Source organism: Larimichthys crocea, chromosome XV (assembly GCF_000972845.2).
Source record: "Larimichthys crocea isolate SSNF chromosome XV, L_crocea_2.0, whole genome shotgun sequence".
Classification (NCBI taxonomy): Eukaryota; Metazoa; Chordata; class Actinopteri; family Sciaenidae; genus Larimichthys; species Larimichthys crocea.
The window spans coordinates 229,979-251,892 of NC_040025.1; the positions used below are offsets into that span (position 1 = coordinate 229,979).

Here is a 21,914-nt window from a genome sequence, read left to right on the forward strand (position 1 = left end):
TTTTACATCCAGCAGTCATGTGCTGTGTATGAACACAAGATGTGAAACAGTGACATAAGTGTGAAAGAGATAATGAAGCTGAATGTGACAGAATACAGCAGAAACAAGTGAACCTTCAGGGGTGTTGCAGCCTAACAGGGAAATAAAAAAAAGGTGGAGGTGTAGTATCTGTGAAAAAAAATCTAAATGGGAGTGTGTGAGGTAAGAAATAATTTAACAACATCAGTTCAGGAGATTTTCAGGTTTAAACCTCGAGAGTTTACATGGTCAACATGACTGCACACAGCACAGTAGCAGAGCTAAAAATATAACTGAAAATGTGACAACTGGGAGATACAACGTTTTCACTTTACAACATCAGTACAAGTTTCTGTTTTCATAGTGTCAGGTTGCATAGTGAAGTCAATAACAATGGCGGGTTGTGGAAACCGTCTTATGTCGAGTGTGATAAAATGAAACAGGAACTGGCAGCGGAGATCGTTTCACATTTTTGAAGCGTTGGCAGTTTTTCCCAATTCAGTCAATACAAGCCAAAAGAAATATTAATTAGCTCGTGTTATTTGTAGTGTTGTTGGTTTGTAGCGCTGTTTACCTGCCATACAGGCCATCAGTTCAACAGTTCAGTTCTACATCTGCTGTTTTGTGTGCTGTTCAATGGAAACAACGCCCTCCTGGCTCGATCCAGCACTGCACTGGTCAAGTTTTGGAGCACACAGACTGAAAACTTCACAGTTTTCAGTGTCACAGGAGTCAGGTATAATGCTGAGCAGTGTGTCTTCATGTCACGTTAAACACACGTGAAACTGTAAGGACACTTCCCTGTTCTCACATTCATAATTTGTTCTCTCCAAGACAACCCAAGCTCTCCACAATGGATCTGATATTTACCATGTGTGTTACCTTAAGCTCTCATACAAAAAACAAATACAGCATATGAGCTAATGGGAATGTACACACTGATGGTGGAGACAGGGCAGGTTAAATGCATGCATTATCACCACTGGAAGCAACAGATCAATCAGTAGAGAGACTGCTCTCTTCTCTCTTCCTCCTGTCTTCGCTCTGTCTTCCATCTCCTGCTTATAGAGTTACAGCCAAATGTTCCAGTGTTTACCAAACTTGCAAATTTGTTCCACCCAAGGGAAACACTTTATCTTACTAAGAAGGTATGAGAACATCTTCCAGAGTAATATTCAGGAGCAGTCAGCCAAGTGCTTTTTTTTTTCTTTTTAGAGCTGAGTGTAATCAACCTTGATTTAACTAAACTAGTGTAGTTTTTGGATCTCCGTCATCACACTTTCTCAAAGGGGAACAGATGTTTCTCTTGTCCTTTCTTTTCCCGTTTTGTCGTCGTCTTCTTCTTCAGCCCACTGACGCTCCCACCATCCTCCTCTGCTTGTCTGTTCTGGGGCCAGGACATGGCTAGAGTTTCAGACGCAGTTTTAGCACCAGGACTTCCACCCTCAACCGCCTCCTCATCAGACGAAAGCCCACCAGTCTCCTCTTCTTGAGCGAGGCCCTGGCTCTTTTTGCCATAGCGCTGTTTAAGTTTTTCTCTGATTAGGAGCCCCTTCACCAGCAGAGCCCAGTTGGAAGTCACCCTCTTTTCTCTTTTCTGGAAAGTGGAACAGAAAAAAATGATGATGTGGTGTTTTGGTATCAAATATGTTTTAAGTAACAGGTTTTGTCTTAACTTGAAAGTTCTCACCATCACTGCAAAATCAGTCTTGCAAAGTCACTCAAACTGAACTTCGACTCAATGAGCAGACTTTTTCACACACACACACACACACACACACACACACACACACACACAATCACCTCTTTCTCCTTCTGCTTCTGAAGCTCTTGTTCTTCCACCCAGGCGGCTCGAAGAATCTCCTCGTGCTCCTCACACACAATGTAACCGTCAGTCCTGAAACACACACAGAAATTATTTACTTTTACCCTACATTTAACATGTTTTCATAGCATCTGCATTTTGACTCTCTTCAGGAGTAGAGGAAACTATAAATGCCCTGAGAGTAGATTTCACAATATGCAGGTTTTGGGGTGTTTGGCTGATTTTAAATATTCACAACATACTATGCAAATGTCTACAGTGAAGAATTTCTACTCTGGAGAAGAACGAGAAAGAATGAAGAAGTGGAAACGTAGGCAGCAGCAAAAAAAACAACAACAAGAAAACCCCAAATCTGCACAGCAGTTTTTACAATGTGTAACTCAAAACAAAATAATGGCATGGCAAATTTGTTCACTGACAACAATACTGCTAAATCTAGAGAGCATCTGACCTACCTTTGACATAAAAAAGAGCAACACAACCCATAGGCAACAATGAACTTTAGAGCTAGACAGAATATTAAAGCAGATACGGGTATGTAGGTCACTATTTCTTTGCACACAAACACTTAACATCTTTTTTCAGGATATTTAGTATGAAATAATGATGTAAATGTGATTCTGTGTCCTCACCGGGGATAGAAAATGTCATACATCAGCTAAAAGCAACTGTTACAATCACAATCAATAAAAAACAAGAAGTGAGAGACAATGAATGCAGTGCAACTGTGACTGCAATTGTGCTAAACCGATCCTATCCCAGCAGCTATCAGTGTTGTCTTACACAGCATGCGAGTATCCTCCGTGGAAGTCGAAGCCGGTGACTGCAGGAGCAGCATCGATGTCCAGCTTTCTGGCTACACGGTGCAGGTTGGGTAGCCTGAGGTGAACACAGCCCACCGGTAACATACAGGGCTTAAACAGGTAGACATTACCGTAGTCGTTACGGGGAATCTGAAGGGGGAAAAATACTGTTTTAAAACTCGGAGCTTTGGTAACTATTGATGTGAATTTATCATTTGATTTCTTCTTTACATTTTCTCTGTTTTATCCTAATATTTGCTGCTACATTGACCATAGTTCCTGTCATCCTAGTCCACAAAGACAGTTACCTTTCCATCCACAGCTAAAGGCGGCTGGTACTCTTCAGTCTGCCATTCTCCAAACAGAGGTAGGTCATTCTGGTCTTTCTGCTCAGACACCATCCTGGCCTTACGGGAACGATTAGAGAAGCCCTTCACCATCTGAGAGAGAGTGACACAACGGCATGTTTATACACATTTACTCAGTTCAGATCAGATATGTACGGCTAGCTTTTTATCATAAAGTCATGCAGTCAAGTTTTAGAACCAGAGGCAAAACTATCTGTGCTCTGCTGTACAGTTTACCCCAGTGACATCTACAGTGAGTGTTGTGTTCTGTAAGAGATAACAGTAGTCATCATGAACTACATTTCTGAAAATTCCCATGAAAAAGTTTGTAGCTCCACTGGAGAAAAACAAGTATGTTTCTTCTTGAATCTGTGGCGAGGTAAACTTTGCTCTTTTGAACGCTCAATGATTTGCCTACAAATCACACACTGTCATTTTCACAGCTCAAATCAAGCAGACATTATCCACTTTAAACTTATGAAGGAATCTACGATAGAAAAGTGGTGGTTAACTCTGTTCACACTGTGTTTGGTGGTTATGTGAACATCAGTGTTGATTTACATTTAAATGAACAGATTATAACAACGTTTCCATTTTGACGTTAACTGTTCGTGACTTTGTTCCTCTTTTTTTGTCATGCATCATGCAAAAAAAAAAAAAAACCTCTTGATCTAATTTAAGCAGAGACTCATGTGGGATTATGTTAGAGGGGAACAAAAAACACAAATAAACACAGATGCAAACTAAAAGAAGAGAAATGATGGAATAAACAGAGAAAAAAGTAGAAAAACAAACAGTAATCTCTCTCTCACCTTGTATGGCTCCTCTCCTAGTCTGACAGTTCGTGCTTCTTTCAGCCATGTGTCTTTGGAGTGGAGGGTGTGCACACAATCCCTGTGGAGAAAGAACATTTACACATGATAAGAATAACAAGACACATTTTATTAATTATACAAAAATTCTTACTCGGTCAAGAATTTATGTTCTCACTCATGGCTTAACCCCATAGCAGACTCAGTAATTAAAAAACAAACTAATAAACAAAAACAAATGAACATGCATGTTCACTCTGTGTGTGAACAGTGCATAACAAATTGATGTAACCCACAGCTGGTAGATCACTATCTGCAGGTGAACGCCACAGCTTCAAGTACAAAACAGTTTAAGTAATCAAATAGCACCACCAGGGGGACGCTGAGGGACACAGCAGGTCAACGTTGCGTCTCAATTCAGTTCTTCCAACTCAACCATCCAGTAATTTCTGAATCCTAGTATTGCAAAAGCATAACCCCCGTGCCTCTGACCAACTATTACTCGTCGCCTTTGTTGGTTGAGTTGTTTAGGTTTAAACATGAAGAGTGAGATTGGTTATGGTAAGAATATCAGAGTAGGATTTTTGACCCAATAAATGGGTCTAAATGTGTCTTCGAGAGGACCAGAAGATCAAACTTAACCTGCTCCTTCTCACACTAGGAGCTGGTCTAACTTCCCAGAGAACAAAACTCATACTGCATTCAAGTTAAATATTTTCAAGTTTATGACCAGGGCGTCACAATTGAGTGAGTGAGAAGGTGTAAACACCAGCAGTAAAGTGGGACAACCTTCATGATGTCCAAGTTAACAGTATGAGTGGCAGTACAATTTGCAATGACATTATTTTTTGTTGGTCTGCTTCTTTAAATTAATCACGGACATCATGTCAGTGATTAAAAATTCATGTGAAACCATAGAAACTTGCTTAAAACACCCTGTCATATACAAATGCCCTGTGGGATCCTGAGGGTTGCTGTGTTTTCCAAATTCAGACCAAACAAGACTGCATTTCTCACACATTTGGTGTTGCTTTTGAATTGGGGACAGGCCTTATCGACCTGTTTGTGTTTGTTTTTGTGATGTGGACTAAGGAGAATCCATCCGCTGAACTGGAGCACAGCCGGTGACTTCACGACAAATAAGAGCTCTGCTAGTTTCCCTTCCAGAGTGTGCTACAAATCAGCATTCACACAATAAACTAGCGTGTCTACAAAGTGTGTCATCGGTGCATCTTAAGAAGTCATTTATTACTGACCTGGAGTAGACCGGCTCTCCTCTGCAGTATCCCAGTACAGTGGCTGTTGGAGGGTAGATAGCTTCATATTTCAGCAGGTGTCTCTTTAAGGCGTACAGCGGGTGGTTCTTATACTCCCCCACTGAGACTGGCAGCGGTTTGTTCAGCAGCTTGTTCTCGAGCTGGGTGGCGAACACAGTGTGGACAAGTGTTAAATCAGTTGTGAGGAAAATAAAAACTCTTTGCTCACCAATAATGTATTTTACTGAAAATTACTGAATTCAAAATTTCACTTTCAGTGGGCAAGAAAATCACATTTCCATGCTTTGGATGAGACTATAACTTTTATACTTCTTTTTTCACCACTGTCACTGACTTGAATACCAAACATGTGACCTTCTCTCCATCATTTTTACTATTTATACAGTAATTAGATTGGAATACCAGGTCTAGTTTATTACTCCCCTTATGAATTATATGACGAATGAAAAGAGTAAAAACATCCATGTGTTTGATTGAGATCATCTGTCCAATGCTCTATGCTAATAAGTCTGTCTCACCTCCTTGTCCTCCTGTTTGTCCCTGTCGTCATCAGGTCCCAGGAACGGTTCAAGCGTATCCTCCCACCAGTCTTCATCCACCCGCCTCTTCCTGGATGATGTCATCCAGGTTGGGTCGTACTTCCTTCCCAGGTCTTTGAGAAACCCGTTCCCGTCCACCGATATCACATACGTCACAGGCGCTGTTGCATTCTGGGAGCAGAGCTGAGGCATCCCGACACCGTGCTCCACATCAACGCAAATCCAGGAGGAAGTTTTTTCCACATACACCTCCAACCACACGTCCGCTCCAGGGCCCTCTTTCTTTTTCCCACTTCTTCGTTTTGTTCCATTGCTCAGTCTTCCTTCTCCTTTATTTTCTTCCTCCTCTTCCTCCCCCTCCTCTTCCTCCTCTTTTACCTGTTTTTTCCCTCCACCACTCCTTCTCTTTGGAGCTGCGGTACTCTTGCTGTTGGATACTTTGGTTTTGTTCTTCTGTTTCATCTTTGTAGATTTAGCCCCACTGTCTGACTCTGCACTGTCCTCCTCCTCACTGGTCGCCTGATATTCCTCTTCATCACTTAGTCCCTCCTCCTCCTCTTTTTCCCCCTCGCTGTTGCTCTCCTCCTTGTAGCTGACTTTTGAGGCAATGCTGCGGCGCTTCGAGTTCTTTGGCCTCTGCCCCACGGACGTTACAGCCTTCTCCTCTTCCTCCTCATTGATTTCTTTCCTCTTTGCTTTCTTCCCTCCTCTGTCTCCTCTGGTCTTTTCCCTTCCTGCTGTTCTCTTGGTACCAGGAGAAACTTTCGGCTCAGTGGGGCTGTTCTTGGAGGTTCCCTGGCTTGTGCTGCTCTTTTCTGGGCCACCAGCAGATGTTTTGCCCTAGAGAAAGCACAAAAAGAATATTTAGATTAAAAGACTAAAAACAAGAAGAATTCTGTAATGGTCGGAACACGTGTACATTTTGTAGGTTGATTGCTTCTGAGCTGTAAGTTACCTCTGTTACATCTGAAACATTATTAAACACACAAATAATAATCTTGTTTTGTTGACATTTAACCACAATGCTCTTTGAGTCAGATGTGTACATATTTCAAAATTACAAGATTTGTCTATACCAGAGCAACACTTTCAATATGAGAGTAAGCCATGCATGTTAATTATAGTGATTTCATACGACTTTCACTGCAGTCCTTGACTTGACTTGAAGCATGGCTGCTGTAATTACAACAGTGTCCTCTAAAGCACTCAATAACAGATTGTCAGCACCTTGGCTGATGGGAGTTTGAGAGGAATCGGCTGCAAAGAAAGAACCAATCGGCAGAAGAGCTGCAGGGACCTCAGGACCAGCAGGAACAGCTGCAAACAAACACAACATATTAATTTATCTATTCTACCTTTGTATGTTTACTCAAAGGCTCTTTTTCATTCTATTAGGTAGACTAGTCCTCTGCCAAAATACCAACATGAGTCATCTCTTGGTGGTTTCTGGCTGATAGGCTGGCCAGCCGCCTCTCCAGCAGAGCCCGGAGATCTGGACGCTCCTCATAGGAAAGATCAGGATTGAGGGTGAACGTTGCTCTAAACCTGGAAGGGCAGAGATGAGAGGGAGAGATGAAAAATGGACATAAAAGATACAGTGGAGATTACACAAAGCTAATAATAACTGCAAAGGGGATGTTGATTACTCAGCCACCACTACACATGCCACATTTCATATTTCACAAGCACACACCATTTGAGCAGTCCAGAGAGGTAGTTCTGGTCGATGCGTTCCTTAGCGACCGAGCCAAAGTGGGTGGGCAGCAGTGACAGAGTGATGGCCAGCAGGTCTGGTTCATTGCACAGACGGTTGCGGAACATCCCGCTGGCTATCAGACACATGAGGTGGACCTGAGAGACCGATCAGAGGTTTGTAATGACCAAAATTCCACCGAGGTGACCTCAAATGAAACACAGGATTCAGAAACAGTGAAAAGGAGAAGAGGCGGTTACAATATGTGTGCCATCACCTTGTGTGTGTCTTCCAGCAGATCCTTCTTGTATCGGTTCATCATCCGCCTCAGATACATCTCAAACTCTGCCTGCTTCTTTTTCCTGGCCAATGAGAAATTATAATTAGAGCAAAACAAGCATTTCTCCAGAGTGTAAACTTACACACAAATACATATATACAAACTTGGACCCACTGACTGTTTGAGTGTATTTTTGCAGTTAGATTTGAGAATTAGCAAAGTTCTATGAAGATGTAATGTGTTTGCAGGTTTAAAATAACTCAAATCAGAAATAAGATGAATTAGAAAATAAGTTTCTATGTGGTCAATCAGTCCAAAGAACGATGAAGTGCTTTGGAAAAACCAAATGCAAAAACCAGTCTGGGAAAAAAAAAAAGTTCTACCTTAGAAAGCCTGACTGAGAAGAAGACTGAGCATGTTTGTGAATGCTACACCGGGATGGATATTGCTCAACTAGAATATCTGCGCATGAATCTAGTGAAAACTAATTAAAAAGAAAAACTAACAAACAAACACAAAAAGGGACGGCTGTAATTTGTAAAGTATGGATAGAACATTTGCCTCAACTGAATATCACCAAGTTACATATCTTTCATTACATGCCTCATGGATTATATACTGTATCTAACTTCTCAGGAAGAGGACATTTTATTTTATCCATTTTATTTTTTATTACACTGATTGCAATTATTTTGTAAATAGAAATAATAATTCACGATATTTCAAAATAATCTTTCACATGCACAAACATATACTTACTTTTTCCTGACTTCTGGAGTCTCAATCTCTATCTCAACGGGCTGAGATGGCAGGACGAGGTCTGGTGGTTCAACTGGACCCAGTGGCCCAGTCAGCTCTGATCAACAGACATACTTGATTATTTTATTACTTCTGTTACCCACTATGAAATACTTCTTCTATGAAGTACCTCTACCTCTTTCTCACCTTGGTATGTAAAATTAAGAAGAATTGCTGATGTATATTACACAAGCTAACATGTTTTTTTTCTCCTCCCTCACTTTACCTTCCACTTCTTCCCAATCATCCTCCTCTTCATCACTGTCTTCCTCCTCCTCCTCCTCCTCCTCTTCTTCTTGCTCTGTTTTCTTAGCCTTCCATGTACGTGGAGGTGAGGTCAACATGTCAAAGTCTTCCTCACTGTCCTCCTCCTCCTCCTCTTTTTTTTCTTCTTTCTCAGTTTTCTTAGCCGCCTTGCCTTTACGTTCACGTGGTGGTGAGGTCACCATGTCAAAGTCATCCTCACTGTCAGTCTCCTCCTCTTTCACCGGTGACTGGAAGTATTTACTGGTTTTAACAGCAGTGGAGGTTGTGGATGCTGCTCGTTTTGTGGTGGAACGCGGTTTGGGTTTGACCTTCCTCTCAAGGTTCTCCTCTTCCTCTGTAATGTCATTACCTGGAAGGAGAGACAGAAGGAAATGATTTTAAGCTGCTATGTTAGAGTAATTATTAAGGCTGAGTAGTTTAAAAGGATTTGGTTTGGTTTTCAGTCGTGAAATTGGAGCTGCTAAATTAAGAATCAACAAATCTCAGTCGCATTAATGGAAAACAGAGGTATAATCACCCTAAACAAACGAGATCACCATCACAGAGCATCTTGCTCCCATCAGCCGCTGCAATGCATCTTATATCATGAACCTCGGAGCGGCATTTAGAAGTTAACTTGTTTTATAAAAAATAAAGTGGTGCTGTTTTCAGAAACAGATCATTTTCTATGAGATTAAAGCCAAACAGATGAGCACAATTACAAGCACATTAATCAAAAGAAATCACACAGAATAATGGCGGTGGTGCTTGAAGTCCTCCTCACAACAGGAAGCAAAACAGTCTGTGTGAATTACGGTCCCAGTTTATAAATCACAATCATGAAAGGCATGAAACACAGGCTACCAATCATGTTGACCATAAGTCGCTTTTGTTTATGGTGAGTCCAGCCTGGTGTAAATAATAATGCTGTTGAAACACACTACAAAGAGCACATTTGCATAATGCCGCTGCTGTACTTACTGTGTCTTTACTGATTAATACACAGTATTGCCTAAGTGTGCATGTTTGAGACATGAGCAGGGAGAGACAAAAACACTCAAATTAAAACAAAACAGCAAATAAAAGAGGAAGACGGACCAGCTGGTTTAAGATACACAAATGTAACACGCATGGCTGATAATAATGCATGGCTCAAAGCATATGACTGTAATCAGTATGCAGATGTATGGCCGCATGATCACACACACACTTATAGAAACAACCATTTTTTTCTCAGAAACACACTTAATGCTTCATGTTCTGATGAACTGGAGCACAGTTGTGTATCTGGGCCAGCAGATCCACTTCAGTAACCAACCACATCACCCGTACATGCACCTGCACTCTGACTGCTCATAAACATTAACAGCCAAAATGTATGAACACACAAGGAAGCAAAATGTTTGCATGTTAACCAATCAAGACCCTTTCACTTACAAAGATGAACACCACATATTGATATTATTGTACGATGAATGCATTCTCTCCTAATATACTGAATAACTCTCTATAGGGCCGGGCAGTAATTCACTATTGTCGATCAGTTCTTAGGGGCTATTATATTATATATTATATTATAATATAATATATTATACTGCGATGATATATTTATGTTATTTCACAAAATGTCGTCCAGATTCATGATTCCAGATTGTTGGATGTCTTGTTTTGTACGTCTGAAGGGGTTTTGTGTAACATTTGTCATCTCTCATTGATCTGGATCCCTGAACCTAGTTCAGCAGCATAAGTTATGTAGGCTCAGTCAGTCAGCTATAATTCATAACCCTACAAACATGTACCAACAGTCTAACAAGATGCAATTAGTGGGATACATGTATATTCTTCCTCAAACGAAAAAGCAACTTTATTTTGTTCATAAACTCACAAATAAAATCACACACACACTTTACAGATAAACACTACTTAGCAAGGTTATCTCATTCATTCTTTGGATACAAACACACTTCCTTTGCAGCAGACAGAGAGATGATCGTTTATTGTATTTATTAAAACATGCATTAGTAAATATCGTGACTTTTCATACCGGCATCTTTCTTCTTCCTCGCTGTTGTTGCTCTTGCTCCGCTGCTCTTCGCCTTCAGCACCTGCTTCGCTTTCTTTGTATCGGCCTCTGTCTCTGCACACTCTCTTCGTTTAGCCATGCTGACTCTCTGTCCCTATTTTTAAACTTCTCCAAAATCAAACCCACTCTCTTCAAACGTCGTGAGGAAAAACTAGACTGACGGAAGTGTCTCTGGTGTCCGCATGTTGCTGTGTAAAGGCAGAGAAGCTGGAGTTATTCGACATTTCCTTCAGCTGCTTTCATAAACACAGCAGCCTGCACTCCGCTTGTTTTGGTGGGCAGGACTCTGGCGTCACTTCCGCTCCTTCTCACGCTGCTAATAATAATTGCAGCAGCACAATTTAACTTCTTTAAAACTTTTTTAAAATCTCTTTTTTTAAACGTTCAAAGCTGACACTTCATATATCTGCTGCCATCTTAACTGAAATGCAACTTTAAATACAAACCGTGTTTTTAACGATGTAATACCACGTTTAGGACGCAGGGGGCGCTGTTGTGCTACATGTAACCCGCTGAGGAAGCCATTGTCTGTTCAGGCTCCTCATGGTCCTCATATTAAAAATGTCACCCTGAGCTTTGACAGTTTTTGCAGCTACATTCATGGAGTTTCATAAAACAGACACAGGAGCTGATGACCGTCTGGCAGCAGTAGGGTCTGTTTATTTTTAGATTTGAAGAATTGTGGCATAAATAGTGAGTTGAACAGCAGGAAAACCCCAGACTCGAGATCCACTATATTAAAGACAGCTGGCATTAAAAGGCCATACCAGATATATGTTTGATCTAATCATATATGGTTTCCATTCCTGCAAATCATTTCAAATGTATGCAAAAGACTTTTTTTTTTCTCCCCTTCCAGCACCTGAGCAGGCCCCTGTCGCCACTTTTTTAAAATAAATTTGCATTTTCATGTGTGTCCCCACATTATGATAATGTAACTTTGATATAAATAAAACAGGACCTGGAGTTCAGTGTGATGGATTACCTCAAGCAAATTTCAGGTTAATATTCATACCATGCTGTCTTGAATGGAAGCCTTGAATGTGGGAAGAATGGAAAGCTAAATCCTTGAATCCCTTGAAGAAAATAGACTATAGACATGGGTCAGTGAAAGTGCTTGAATTTATATATTTTGTGTGAGAATAGATATTGCATTTTTCTTTTCTTTTTTTTATTGGTCTGTCATCACTGTAACACAGCACAACTGAGACGTGTTCACACATTCAAGCATTTTCTCTTTTTAATTGTTGTCTCTGTTGGGAAAGTAATTAACCATGATCCATGTCTGACTGTGTCTGGTCATGCAGGGTCCTTGAATTTGAGTTAAATGGACGAATAGTCCTTGAAAAGTCCTTGAATTTTATGTTTCAGAATGGGTGGGAAGGTTGATGTACAATACCAAGGTATGGTATGTTCGAAAAATGATACAATGTGATGCAAACTAAAGCAACACAAAACCACCAGTAAAATCCTTTACAGAGCTCAAAGTCAGAGAAACAGTCCCATGACAAACGTAACAGAATATAATGAGGAATTCAATAACAATGCACTCACTTCAATCACTTCTTGGAGTACGCATGCATTTTTTTTAATACCGTCATTGTGTTCTGGAGAATATGCTGAAAGAAAATAATTATCAGACAAATGAGGAAACTGTATAATTTATAGAATCGTGCACAATCCTGCACATTTGGCTGATGGTTAATGGGACCACAGGAACACGAAACCTTTAGCCAACTCTGGCCTGATCACCAGCCTTAGTAGCCTGTTCTGAAATGTTAATATAGGTTTCCACCAATATGTTTTCAGATCATCTAAAGCACAAAACAGATTTACGTATAAGTAATTAATGTATATCAGGTCATTTCATGATAGAAGTGTGATGTTTTACTTTTTAAGGATGAAGTGAATTTTGTTTTCTTTTGGGGTTTTTTTTATGGAATATGGGTTCGCTAATACAGGCCTGGTTCTGAAGTGGTTCCGCTCTGCTATGAAAGTATTATGAATATATTGTTTTGTTTTTTAACTGGAGCATCGCAATGTCTCAGTCTCACATCAATTTCCTTTCAGGGATTAATAAAGTACATCTTATCTTATCTAACAAAAAGATCATCAATTTGATTCACATCCGAAAAACCATATTAGAAAAAACCTCGGACTACAGCCATCAGAATGTAGCAGAAGTCATGGCAGAAGTGTGTGTGTGTCAGCCATGTCCCGGGGGTTTCTCTGCCTCCCACCCCGTGCATGCTGGGATGCTCTCTTCATCCCACCGGGACCATGAATAAGAGTTAGGGATTAGTGGGTAAAAGACCATGACTGACTGAATTCTTTATCTTGTCATTTTATGACGGGTCTGTGTGATTCCCCTGCAACTAGTTCTGCCTCTTAAGTCTGAATCAATTTGGTTTATTTCAGTTCAATTTAATTTTCATTCTGCTCCGTTGTGATCCGTATCGATCATGTTGGGATTCTGCGGCAGATGTGTGTGTTTCACTTCAGAGAGCTGTCTGTCAGCTGATACAGTCAGACAGCTTCAGACTGACTCGCTGCAGTAGGGGCCTTGATGGGACTTGTGGGACCATTTCTGTCTTGAGTGTGTGCATGTGTAAAGCATGCACTATACATATGCATACGTATTGCATGCATACGCATAAATGAAGACATGTTTATGTGCGGAGTGCATGTGCATCCATATTTCTGTGTGACTGTGTGACAGGTTGTCACTTCACGGTCTCCTGGATGTGCGCATGCATTTATTGCCTTCTGTGAGCATGTAGGCTCTTGAGAGTGTGCTTATACATATAGTTGTGTGTGTGTGTTTGTGTGTGTGTGAGGTGACAGGGCTTGAGTTCATGGTCCAGTGTGCTGTGCTCCCAGCGCGGTGCATGGCTTCCATCCCTATATGAACCATCAGTACAGTCAGATAGGAATAAAAAGCCATACAGCGCACTGGGCAAAGGGAAGACTGGAGCAAGGGCACACACACACACACACACACAGTCAGATGATAGATGGAAAGACATTAAAATAAAAACCCCTGGGGCGAGTAAAACTGGAAAACAGGAGGCAAAGGACATCACACACAAAGAGGTAGACAGAGCCGATAGACGGTGATACTATGCCCTGTATACTGAGTATACTGGGAATACAGCATCATACTGGACCAAGGACTGATCAACGAACAGACCAAAAGAGAATCTGTGATGCAAAGTACAAGCTTCATCAAGGATGAGAGTTTCCAACCAGTGTTGAGGTGTGGCAACAGGGTGACATCCACCCAGAAAGCACAGAATTGGTCTTTTTATCCCTGCAGTGTTGCCTCCAAGGCAGCTGAATTTCCAACTGTGTACTGTAGCTCTTGGCTCTTGAAGAACAGACAGAACTACCCTGGTATATAATGTATGAGAATTTTTCCTTCACATTTGACGAATATTTGTAACCTTTACACACTGCTATGTTTGAGATGATGCAGTTCTTTTTTGTCCCATTTTGGATTGGAAAGGTCTGTCCTTTCCCATCCTTACATATATATATATATATATATCAAATCAAATCAATTTTATTTGTATAGCCCAAAGTCACAAAGTACATTTGCCTCAGAGGGCTTTACAATCTGTACAGGGAGTGACACCCTCTGTCTTTATACCCTCGGTTCGAGTGAGGAAAAACTTGCCCCATATATATATATATATACCTTGAAAAAAGAGAAGGAAAGAAAAAGAAACAATCATTCAGGTACCTATGCTAACAGGTAAACAGCTCCAGACAGAAATGTTCAAGAAAAGTTTAAGTTAAAAATGCAAAAAAATGAAAAATAAAAATACAGTTCAAATCTATATCAAATCTAATCTACAAATCAAACAAAAAGTTCAATGCAAATATGGTTTTCTTATAAGGATGAAGTGTTTGAAAGTCTAAAAACAGCAACTTTTCTTTTCGTTTTCGTTATTTAATAAAGAAATATACAAGCAAATAATTTGCTCTTTAAGAGGAGGGGTCAAGTCTTCCACCAATGAGCTTTGTGGCACCTGTTGTCTCTTGGACCAGATGCTGCAAACTCAAAAAAAGACACATTTTTATCAAATCAAGTTGTTTTTTTGTTTTTTTGTTTCTAACTGCCAGAGGGAGAAGTGACAAAACAACCTAGTCCTTTAATGAGGAGATAATCTCCTCATTCTGCCACATATGGACAATTCCTGAATCAACACTGGAAAGTAAGCAAGTATATTATGTCTGAAGAGGAGCATTTCCGATGGTTTATGTATTTATTTGTAGAATATAAAATAACCCCTCTCCTCTGACTGGAATACACATCTGTTCAGTCCTGTATTGTTGGGCTGCATAAGCTCCAGGATTGACTTGGAAAAGAGATTTTGGAAGGTGACTGCATTCAAATTAGAATAACCCCCCTCCACGCACACACATACACACATCACAACCACTACCAAAATCCTCACAAGTCTAGAGTAGGTATGTTATTATTGTTTTGTACAGAAATAAAGCCTGAGAAACCATCCCTGTCGCGCCTTAAGAGGCTTCACAACTTCAAGGAGCGGATATGAAATAAATCCAATTACCGAGCTGTCAATCAAGCTGCTAATTAGTACGACTCCGGCAGACTAAGTGGCATCAAAGCTGGAAACTCAAAATAGAGGCGACGAGAGAGACACACAAAGAAAAAAATCACACAAAACGGGCAAATGCGTCGCTGAAAACACAACAACTGCCGCAAATAACCCTCATCAGACGCTCCCTCACACAACCTCTAGACGGGCTGCTGCTATTTCTGGATGGCCACAGACGAGCAACAGCAGCTTGTAAGAAAAAACAAAAACGATGAAGATGAAAAAAGATGAAGATGAAGAAGAGAGCATCCATGCATCCGAGCTGGGACACCTCGGGTCCCTCCTCCGTCTCCGTACCCGCTTCTCCGCTGCGTCCACCGGCTGGGGTGTTGGAGCTCCTCAGCCCCGCCGGGTGATCCGCGCAAAAAGAGTCCGGCGTCAAACAGGTGGGCTTCCAGTCTTGTGCTTCTGATCGCTTCTGCTTGAGGCCTGAATAACTGTCCAAAATAGTAGTTTGTTCCCCCAGCTCAGTCCTCTTGTCCTAAGAGAAGAGGGTCGGTGATGCTGCCGCTGCCACCGGTGGATATGTGGAGTTTGATCGCCCCTTTACGCATCTGTGCGTATTTCCATTCAGCGGCAGAGGCAAACAGGCAGGGAGAGAGAGAGAGAGTGAAAGGGAGAGAGAGAGAGAGAGGGAGGAGGGAGGGGGGGTGTGGTGGAAAAGGAGAGGAGAGAGAAGGGGGTTGAGGTAACAAAAGCCCCTGAGTGAGGAGGAGCTAACGAAAAAGAGGGATGAGAGAAAAGGGACAGGAAAAAAAAAAAAAGCAAGGAGGGGGCATCATCATACCTGAACAGGAGACCTCCCTCTGCTTGTGTGTGTGTGTGTGTGTGTGTGTGTGTGTGTGTGTGTGTGTGTGTGTGTGTGTGTGTGTGTGTGTGTGTGTGGAGACAGACAGGGTGTAAGGGAGGGGAGGCTTATGTCGCCTCAGTGACACGCAGTGTTAATAAAAGCTGGGCAGAGGGGCTGAATAGGGTTCTTTTCTGTCTCATTCAAATACCGCCAGAAAGCACTTTCATTCTGCTGATAAAGTAGAGAGAGAGAGAGAGAGAGAGAGAGAGTGTGTGTGTGTGTGTGTGTGTGTGTGTGTGTGTGTGTGTGTGGTGGTAAATTGGAGCTGTGTGACTGTGTCTGTGTGTGTGTCCATCTGCATCTCTGTGTGTTTGCCCTCTCTCTCTCTCTCTCTCTCCCTCTCTCTCTCTCTCTCTCTCTCTCCATCACTTTCACTGGCATTTACACTGCGAGCAGCCAGACAAACAAGACGGCCGGGTGTGCTGCCTGACCGACAGCCAATAAACATGAAGCCCCAAAGTCAAGTAAGAAAGTGGAGAAAATAAAGAAAAGAAAAGCCAAACTGAGTTATTAGTGTGTGATATGAGGTAAAAGATGAGGAGGGAGACAGGTGAATGAAGGAGAGAAAGGAGATGAGGAGGGACAGAGCTGCAAAAAAAAAGGACAGACATGGAGAATAACAGCCTTTGGTAAAGAGCACAACAGGACAGACATAAAGATAAGAGATGAAGGGGGTAAAACAAAAAAGGGGAGACCGGGACAAGAAATAGAAAGATAAGAGAGAGAGAAGAAAGAGGAGAAACACTTCACAGGGATGAAGTGGAAATACTTGCTCTCGATCTCCCCTTCCTCCACCTCCTCCTCTTCTTCTTCCTCCTCCTCCTCCTCCTCCTGTTCTCAGGGGCTCGGCTGGAGTTGCATTCCAACGTGTCGCTCTCAATCCCTGTTACTCCCGGCAACACAGTTCCTTGATCTGGTCCCACGTCATGCCGGGCAGAGCAGGAGGAGGAGGGAGGAGGAGGTGAAGGTGGGAGGGAGGGGGGGGGGGCAGGATTGATGGTAAAATGGGTAAGAAGGAGGAGGGAGGTGGGAGTAGGAGTGAGTAATGAGGTAAGAGGGAGACGAGGGAGAGAGTGAAGGAAGGAAGGAAGGAAGGAAGGGGAGAGGAAGACAGCAGGAAGGAGTCCAAAGAGGAAAACATGAGAGAGATAAGATGAACAGAAGGATAGAGGAGAGCGTAAGAAGGGTGAGGAAATGCAGAGGGAGAGGTGAGAGGAGGTGAAGAACGTGACAGAGGACACAAGAGGGGAAGAGGAAGAATGATGGAAGGGAAGGAGAGAATGAGAGAGAGAAAAGGCCAAAGAGGACAGGAGCTGGTGAAAGGGAGGACTACTGAGAGAAAGGAGGAGCGATTATGTGTGGGAGGAGGAGATGCAAAAGAAAGATGGAAAATGAAGTATCAAAGGAGTGTAGAAGTCATAACACAGCCAACCCTCCCCCCATCCTCAATCCCGATTGTAATGAAATTAAAAGTAAAATCACTGTTAAGCATCATTTCCTCCTCTCGAGGCCATTATAGTCAGACGGGTTTGTTCTGAACTGCCTGCTTTAATAAAGTTCAATAAACGAGTTAAATAGAGTGAAAGAGAAAGATGGATAGGACTATAAAGAAGACTGAGAGGTGACACAGCACACATGGCTCAAGTCGCAGTCACAAAGTGATGGCGTTGGGATGTCGGCCAATAAAACACGTCAGAATGTTTAAATGATCCAAGGCAGGTCAGAATATGTTTCTGACATCTACCTGGCACAGAATTATAGAGACACAGAAAGATGTGTTAATAACTTTTCAAACAGTTAACTCTTAATGAATTCAAGGTGTTATGTAATTATCTAAGTTTAGATGATTCCATAATACCATAAATTTAGATCAGCTGTCTGACAGCCAACAATATAATACCTTATATGTAATTTATTAAACCCGCAATAACTAAATGATTTTTGTGGCCACTTGAGGGCAGCAGAAACAAGATGTGAACCCAGCACTTACATTTTATCACTTGATTTAGCGAACGTTTTATTAAATAGTAAAACATCTAGAAGATACAGAGCTAAGAACTAAGAACAACCACTTTCACATACAAAAGTCATGTGGACATTTGGTAATGTAAAAATATTGATTACAGTCGCCTTAGGAGCTCTTAGAAACCTCTCCACATGTGGGTGTTGCTGTTTTAATGCAGGTCAATAGGTTGACACAAAGAATTGCTACTTTTCTTACACTTCTTCCTTCGTAACCTTAAATCAACCCTGATTGAGTCATTGAGCTGGACTCCTAAGTAATAACTCTTGCTTCTCAAGCATGTACAAACAGAAACAGGATGTTTTCTCAAAGTAAACATGCAGTTGTGTCAGACTGTCCATCTCCAAGATACTGTTTACATCCATCCACCTGAATTACTAATTCTGGGCTACATAATGGCCACAATGGATGGACTGGACTCAGCATTCATGGATGTTCTGTACTTTTGATGGGGGTAACAAAGCAAAACATCTATCTGGTATCAAGGAGTGTTACAGCAAATAGGATTATTGCAAATGGTGTTTATTGATCCAAGGGTGGTGAATAAAGTGAGGCAGATGAAAGGGGATTGTGTGAAAGGGAAATCATTATTTAAGGACAAAACGGATTCCAATATTTTTCAGTGTCTCTAATGTTTATCATGTTTATTCCACAGACTATGACAAGGATTCAGGTTTCAGATTTATTTTCAGAGCTGGCAAGTCTTTGAAAGTCAGACTTCAACATGATGTTAAAACAGATGAGAGTTTCCTCATGTCCAAATGTCAAATAATGTTCCAGCTCTTAGTTTATACCTTAAACTCTTTAGGACACTAGGTCCCTAACTGTAACTTTAACCTATACAAGGGCAGTATTCATGCTGTGTTAAACATTCAACTGCAGTATTCATGCTGTGTTAAACATTCAAACCTCAAAGGCTATTCCCAAATTAAATATAAAATGACTTCTGACATGTTCAGGGCTGCATTAGTGAACAAAGTGCAACAGATTTGATTAAAAAAATGATGCTCTGCAGTTTCTCAGTTGCTGTTTCAAGCATGCATAAAGCAACAAAAGTATTTTTTTTTTATAGCACTGAAAGACAGCAGACAGATGCCATTTCTTTCACATCTTAAACATCACTTTGGAGCAGTAATAGACATGTCTGAGAGCCCTTTGCTTGGGTTCATCAGAACAAATAGCTAGCTTGCCCTTCACAGATCAAGTGCAAATAGGATGAACACAACAGAGATACGATATCAGTCACTGTAACAGTCCAACCTGATTATTTGTGCTATCAAACAGGCCTTTGTAGTGATAACAGAGGCTGTATTGCTCTTTGTATTAACAGCTGATGCTGATCTCAGTATTACTGATTCAAGCTTTTACATTTGAAGGCCTGATGTCAGGTAAGTGTTTCTGGATAATGTTTTGTTGTTTTTTTGTTTATTTGTATTTTATTGTATTTATTTATTTATTTATTTTGCTTTAGATTTATATTAGATAGGAGCAGAAGAGTGACAGGAAAGTGGGAGGAGATAGAGGCAAAGACGTGCCGTAAAGTTTGAACTCGCTTTACAAGTGGGCCCCCATGAGTTTTATGTCTAAGGAAACAACAACAACAACAGCAGCAGCTTTTTTTGGGAATAAACAGAAGAATTGGAAAGATAGCAGCGATAGCAAACATTTATTTATTAGTTGACAGGTGGACTTTGGAGAGTAAAGTGCATAAAATATCACAACTACTAACTTGGAGTGTACAACCATGTTAGCGGTTAAGTGAGCCTCTACTTGTTTTAAGCTAAATGCTAAAATCAGCACACTAGGATGCTCACATTGACAATGCTAATATGCTGATGTCAGTGTTATTTACCTTTCAAATTTAGCATACTAGCATGTTAATATTTGCTTATAGCATTAAACACAAAGTAAAGCTGAGACTGATGGGATGGGAACACTTTTTAGGGTATTTGGTCATAAACTATTGTAAATATTGGACAAATGAAAATGTTGAGCGTTGGCTCTAAATGAAATCTTAATGGATCACCATAAATTATCTGGGAAGAGACTGTCCTGCCAAGTTGACCGACACAATTAGTTGTTTCAACAAATGCCCCAAAATGTCTGTTTATATTCCAAAGTCAAAGCCCTTGAGCAGCCATATTACTGTTTCTTTTCCATTTCCAACCAATAGTCAACTTTGTTTTTTAGGCATGTGTATGTCTTGTTACATAACTTTAACCACAAGTTTATTATTGTAAGCAGGAGAATAAAGGCTGCCTGACCTAATTACTTAATTCAACCCATACCATGATTTTTCCAAAAACCGAGGCTAATCAAGTGTTTTTTGTGCCCAAATGTAATCAAACTCTACCTTTTGTCACATAATACAACAAATATGTCTGCTGACAGTACAACGACATTTAGAAAAAAGAAAGTGAGAAAACACAATCAAATACACAAAACATAAAAAAAATGATGAACATGGCTGGGACATGTGTCATGGTTTGTGACCTGAGCCTGTGTTAAAAAATGAGCTAAATTGTAATGTTGACAGCCTTTTCTGGGCATGTTCATCACCTTGTTCTGTTTTTTTTCTGTGAGTATATTTGTTTCAATTTTGTTTATTTGCATTTGTTTTCTTAAGTTGCAGTGTGTCGATCTCCTGGGGTAATGCCAGTGATTTGTAAAGGTTTAGGAAAGCACAGAGAAACAGTGTTGTCCTCCTGAGAGTTAGGTCAGATCAGAAAACGCTGTGTTGTTCCAGAGGGCATGAACAAATGTTTTTTTTTGCCGTTTAATTTGGAGGACTTCTTGTCTGGGAACAATGAATGCCCATACAAAAGTTTGCAGCAATCCATCAAGTAGGTGTTGGGATATTTCACAGGATAAGTGAAAACTCTGACTTGCCAGTGGTGCAAGAGGAGAAGTCAGGGTATCACCAAAGTCATTAGGCTTCATCCATTGGGGACCATAAATGTCTGTACCAAACTTCATGGCAATCCATCAAATAGTTGTTGAGATATTTCAGTCTGGACCAAAGTGGTGGACCAACTGACAGGCATTGCCATCCCCAGAGCGATGAGGATGGCAAAAAAAAAAAAAATATTTCATGTCATGATTGACTGCCACTATATGCCAAGCAATCTGGCTTATCAAAAACGTGCAGTGCAAAGCATGGCTCGTTATTTTTCTCAGTTTCTGTCATTTTTTTGTTTTGAGTTTGTAAATGAAAATGACTCTGAACAAAACTTATTAGCTGACACATGTGCATTGGCAACTGTAAAAAAGACCATAATGTGCGGAGTGCTCTTCTGTATTATAAATATATATGTGAAGATGAGTCATCCAGCAGCGTTGAAGCGTAACTGAGATTTTACAACTGTAATCAAACAGTAGTCAACCTGGAGATGATGGGAATTTTAATTCCTCAGCATCTGCAAAGAAAAATACTCCCATCTTAGGAGAACAAGATGAAACACATGTATGTATGGTATATAGATTTTTCTCTTTAAGAAATCTTGCAAAATGAGAGAAAGGTCAGTTCACCACATTTGAATGATATATTTTGATCAAACTGTCTGTATTCTTACTTAAACAAGAAATGAATAAATTCAGGAACAATTTCTATCAAGGCTTTGATTTGGTTATTTCAATGTCGTTTCTCAATGCATCGATCATATAGATGGGTATGCTGAGAAAAAAAATCTTAA

The 21,914-nt window shown here is 40.8% G+C and overlaps 1 protein-coding gene across 1 annotated transcript; it reads right to left on the reverse strand.

The window, feature by feature from the left end:
* Window positions 1–1,214: 1,214 nt before the first annotated feature.
* On the reverse strand, window positions 1,215–11,026 carry xpc (xeroderma pigmentosum, complementation group C). The gene is made up of 14 exons (XM_019270847.2): window positions 10,683–11,026; window positions 8,619–9,008; window positions 8,354–8,450; window positions 7,592–7,676; window positions 7,315–7,472; window positions 7,046–7,166; window positions 6,849–6,938; window positions 5,601–6,461; window positions 5,062–5,222; window positions 3,806–3,887; window positions 2,955–3,086; window positions 2,627–2,796; window positions 1,822–1,915; window positions 1,215–1,615 (listed from the first exon to the last, which is right to left on the reverse strand). Exons 1-14 carry the CDS (start codon window positions 10,798–10,800, stop codon window positions 1,292–1,294), a joined length of 2,883 nt encoding a protein of 960 aa, XP_019126392.2. The 5' UTR covers window positions 10,801–11,026; the 3' UTR covers window positions 1,215–1,291.
* Between the last annotated feature and the right edge of the window lie 10,888 nt (window positions 11,027–21,914).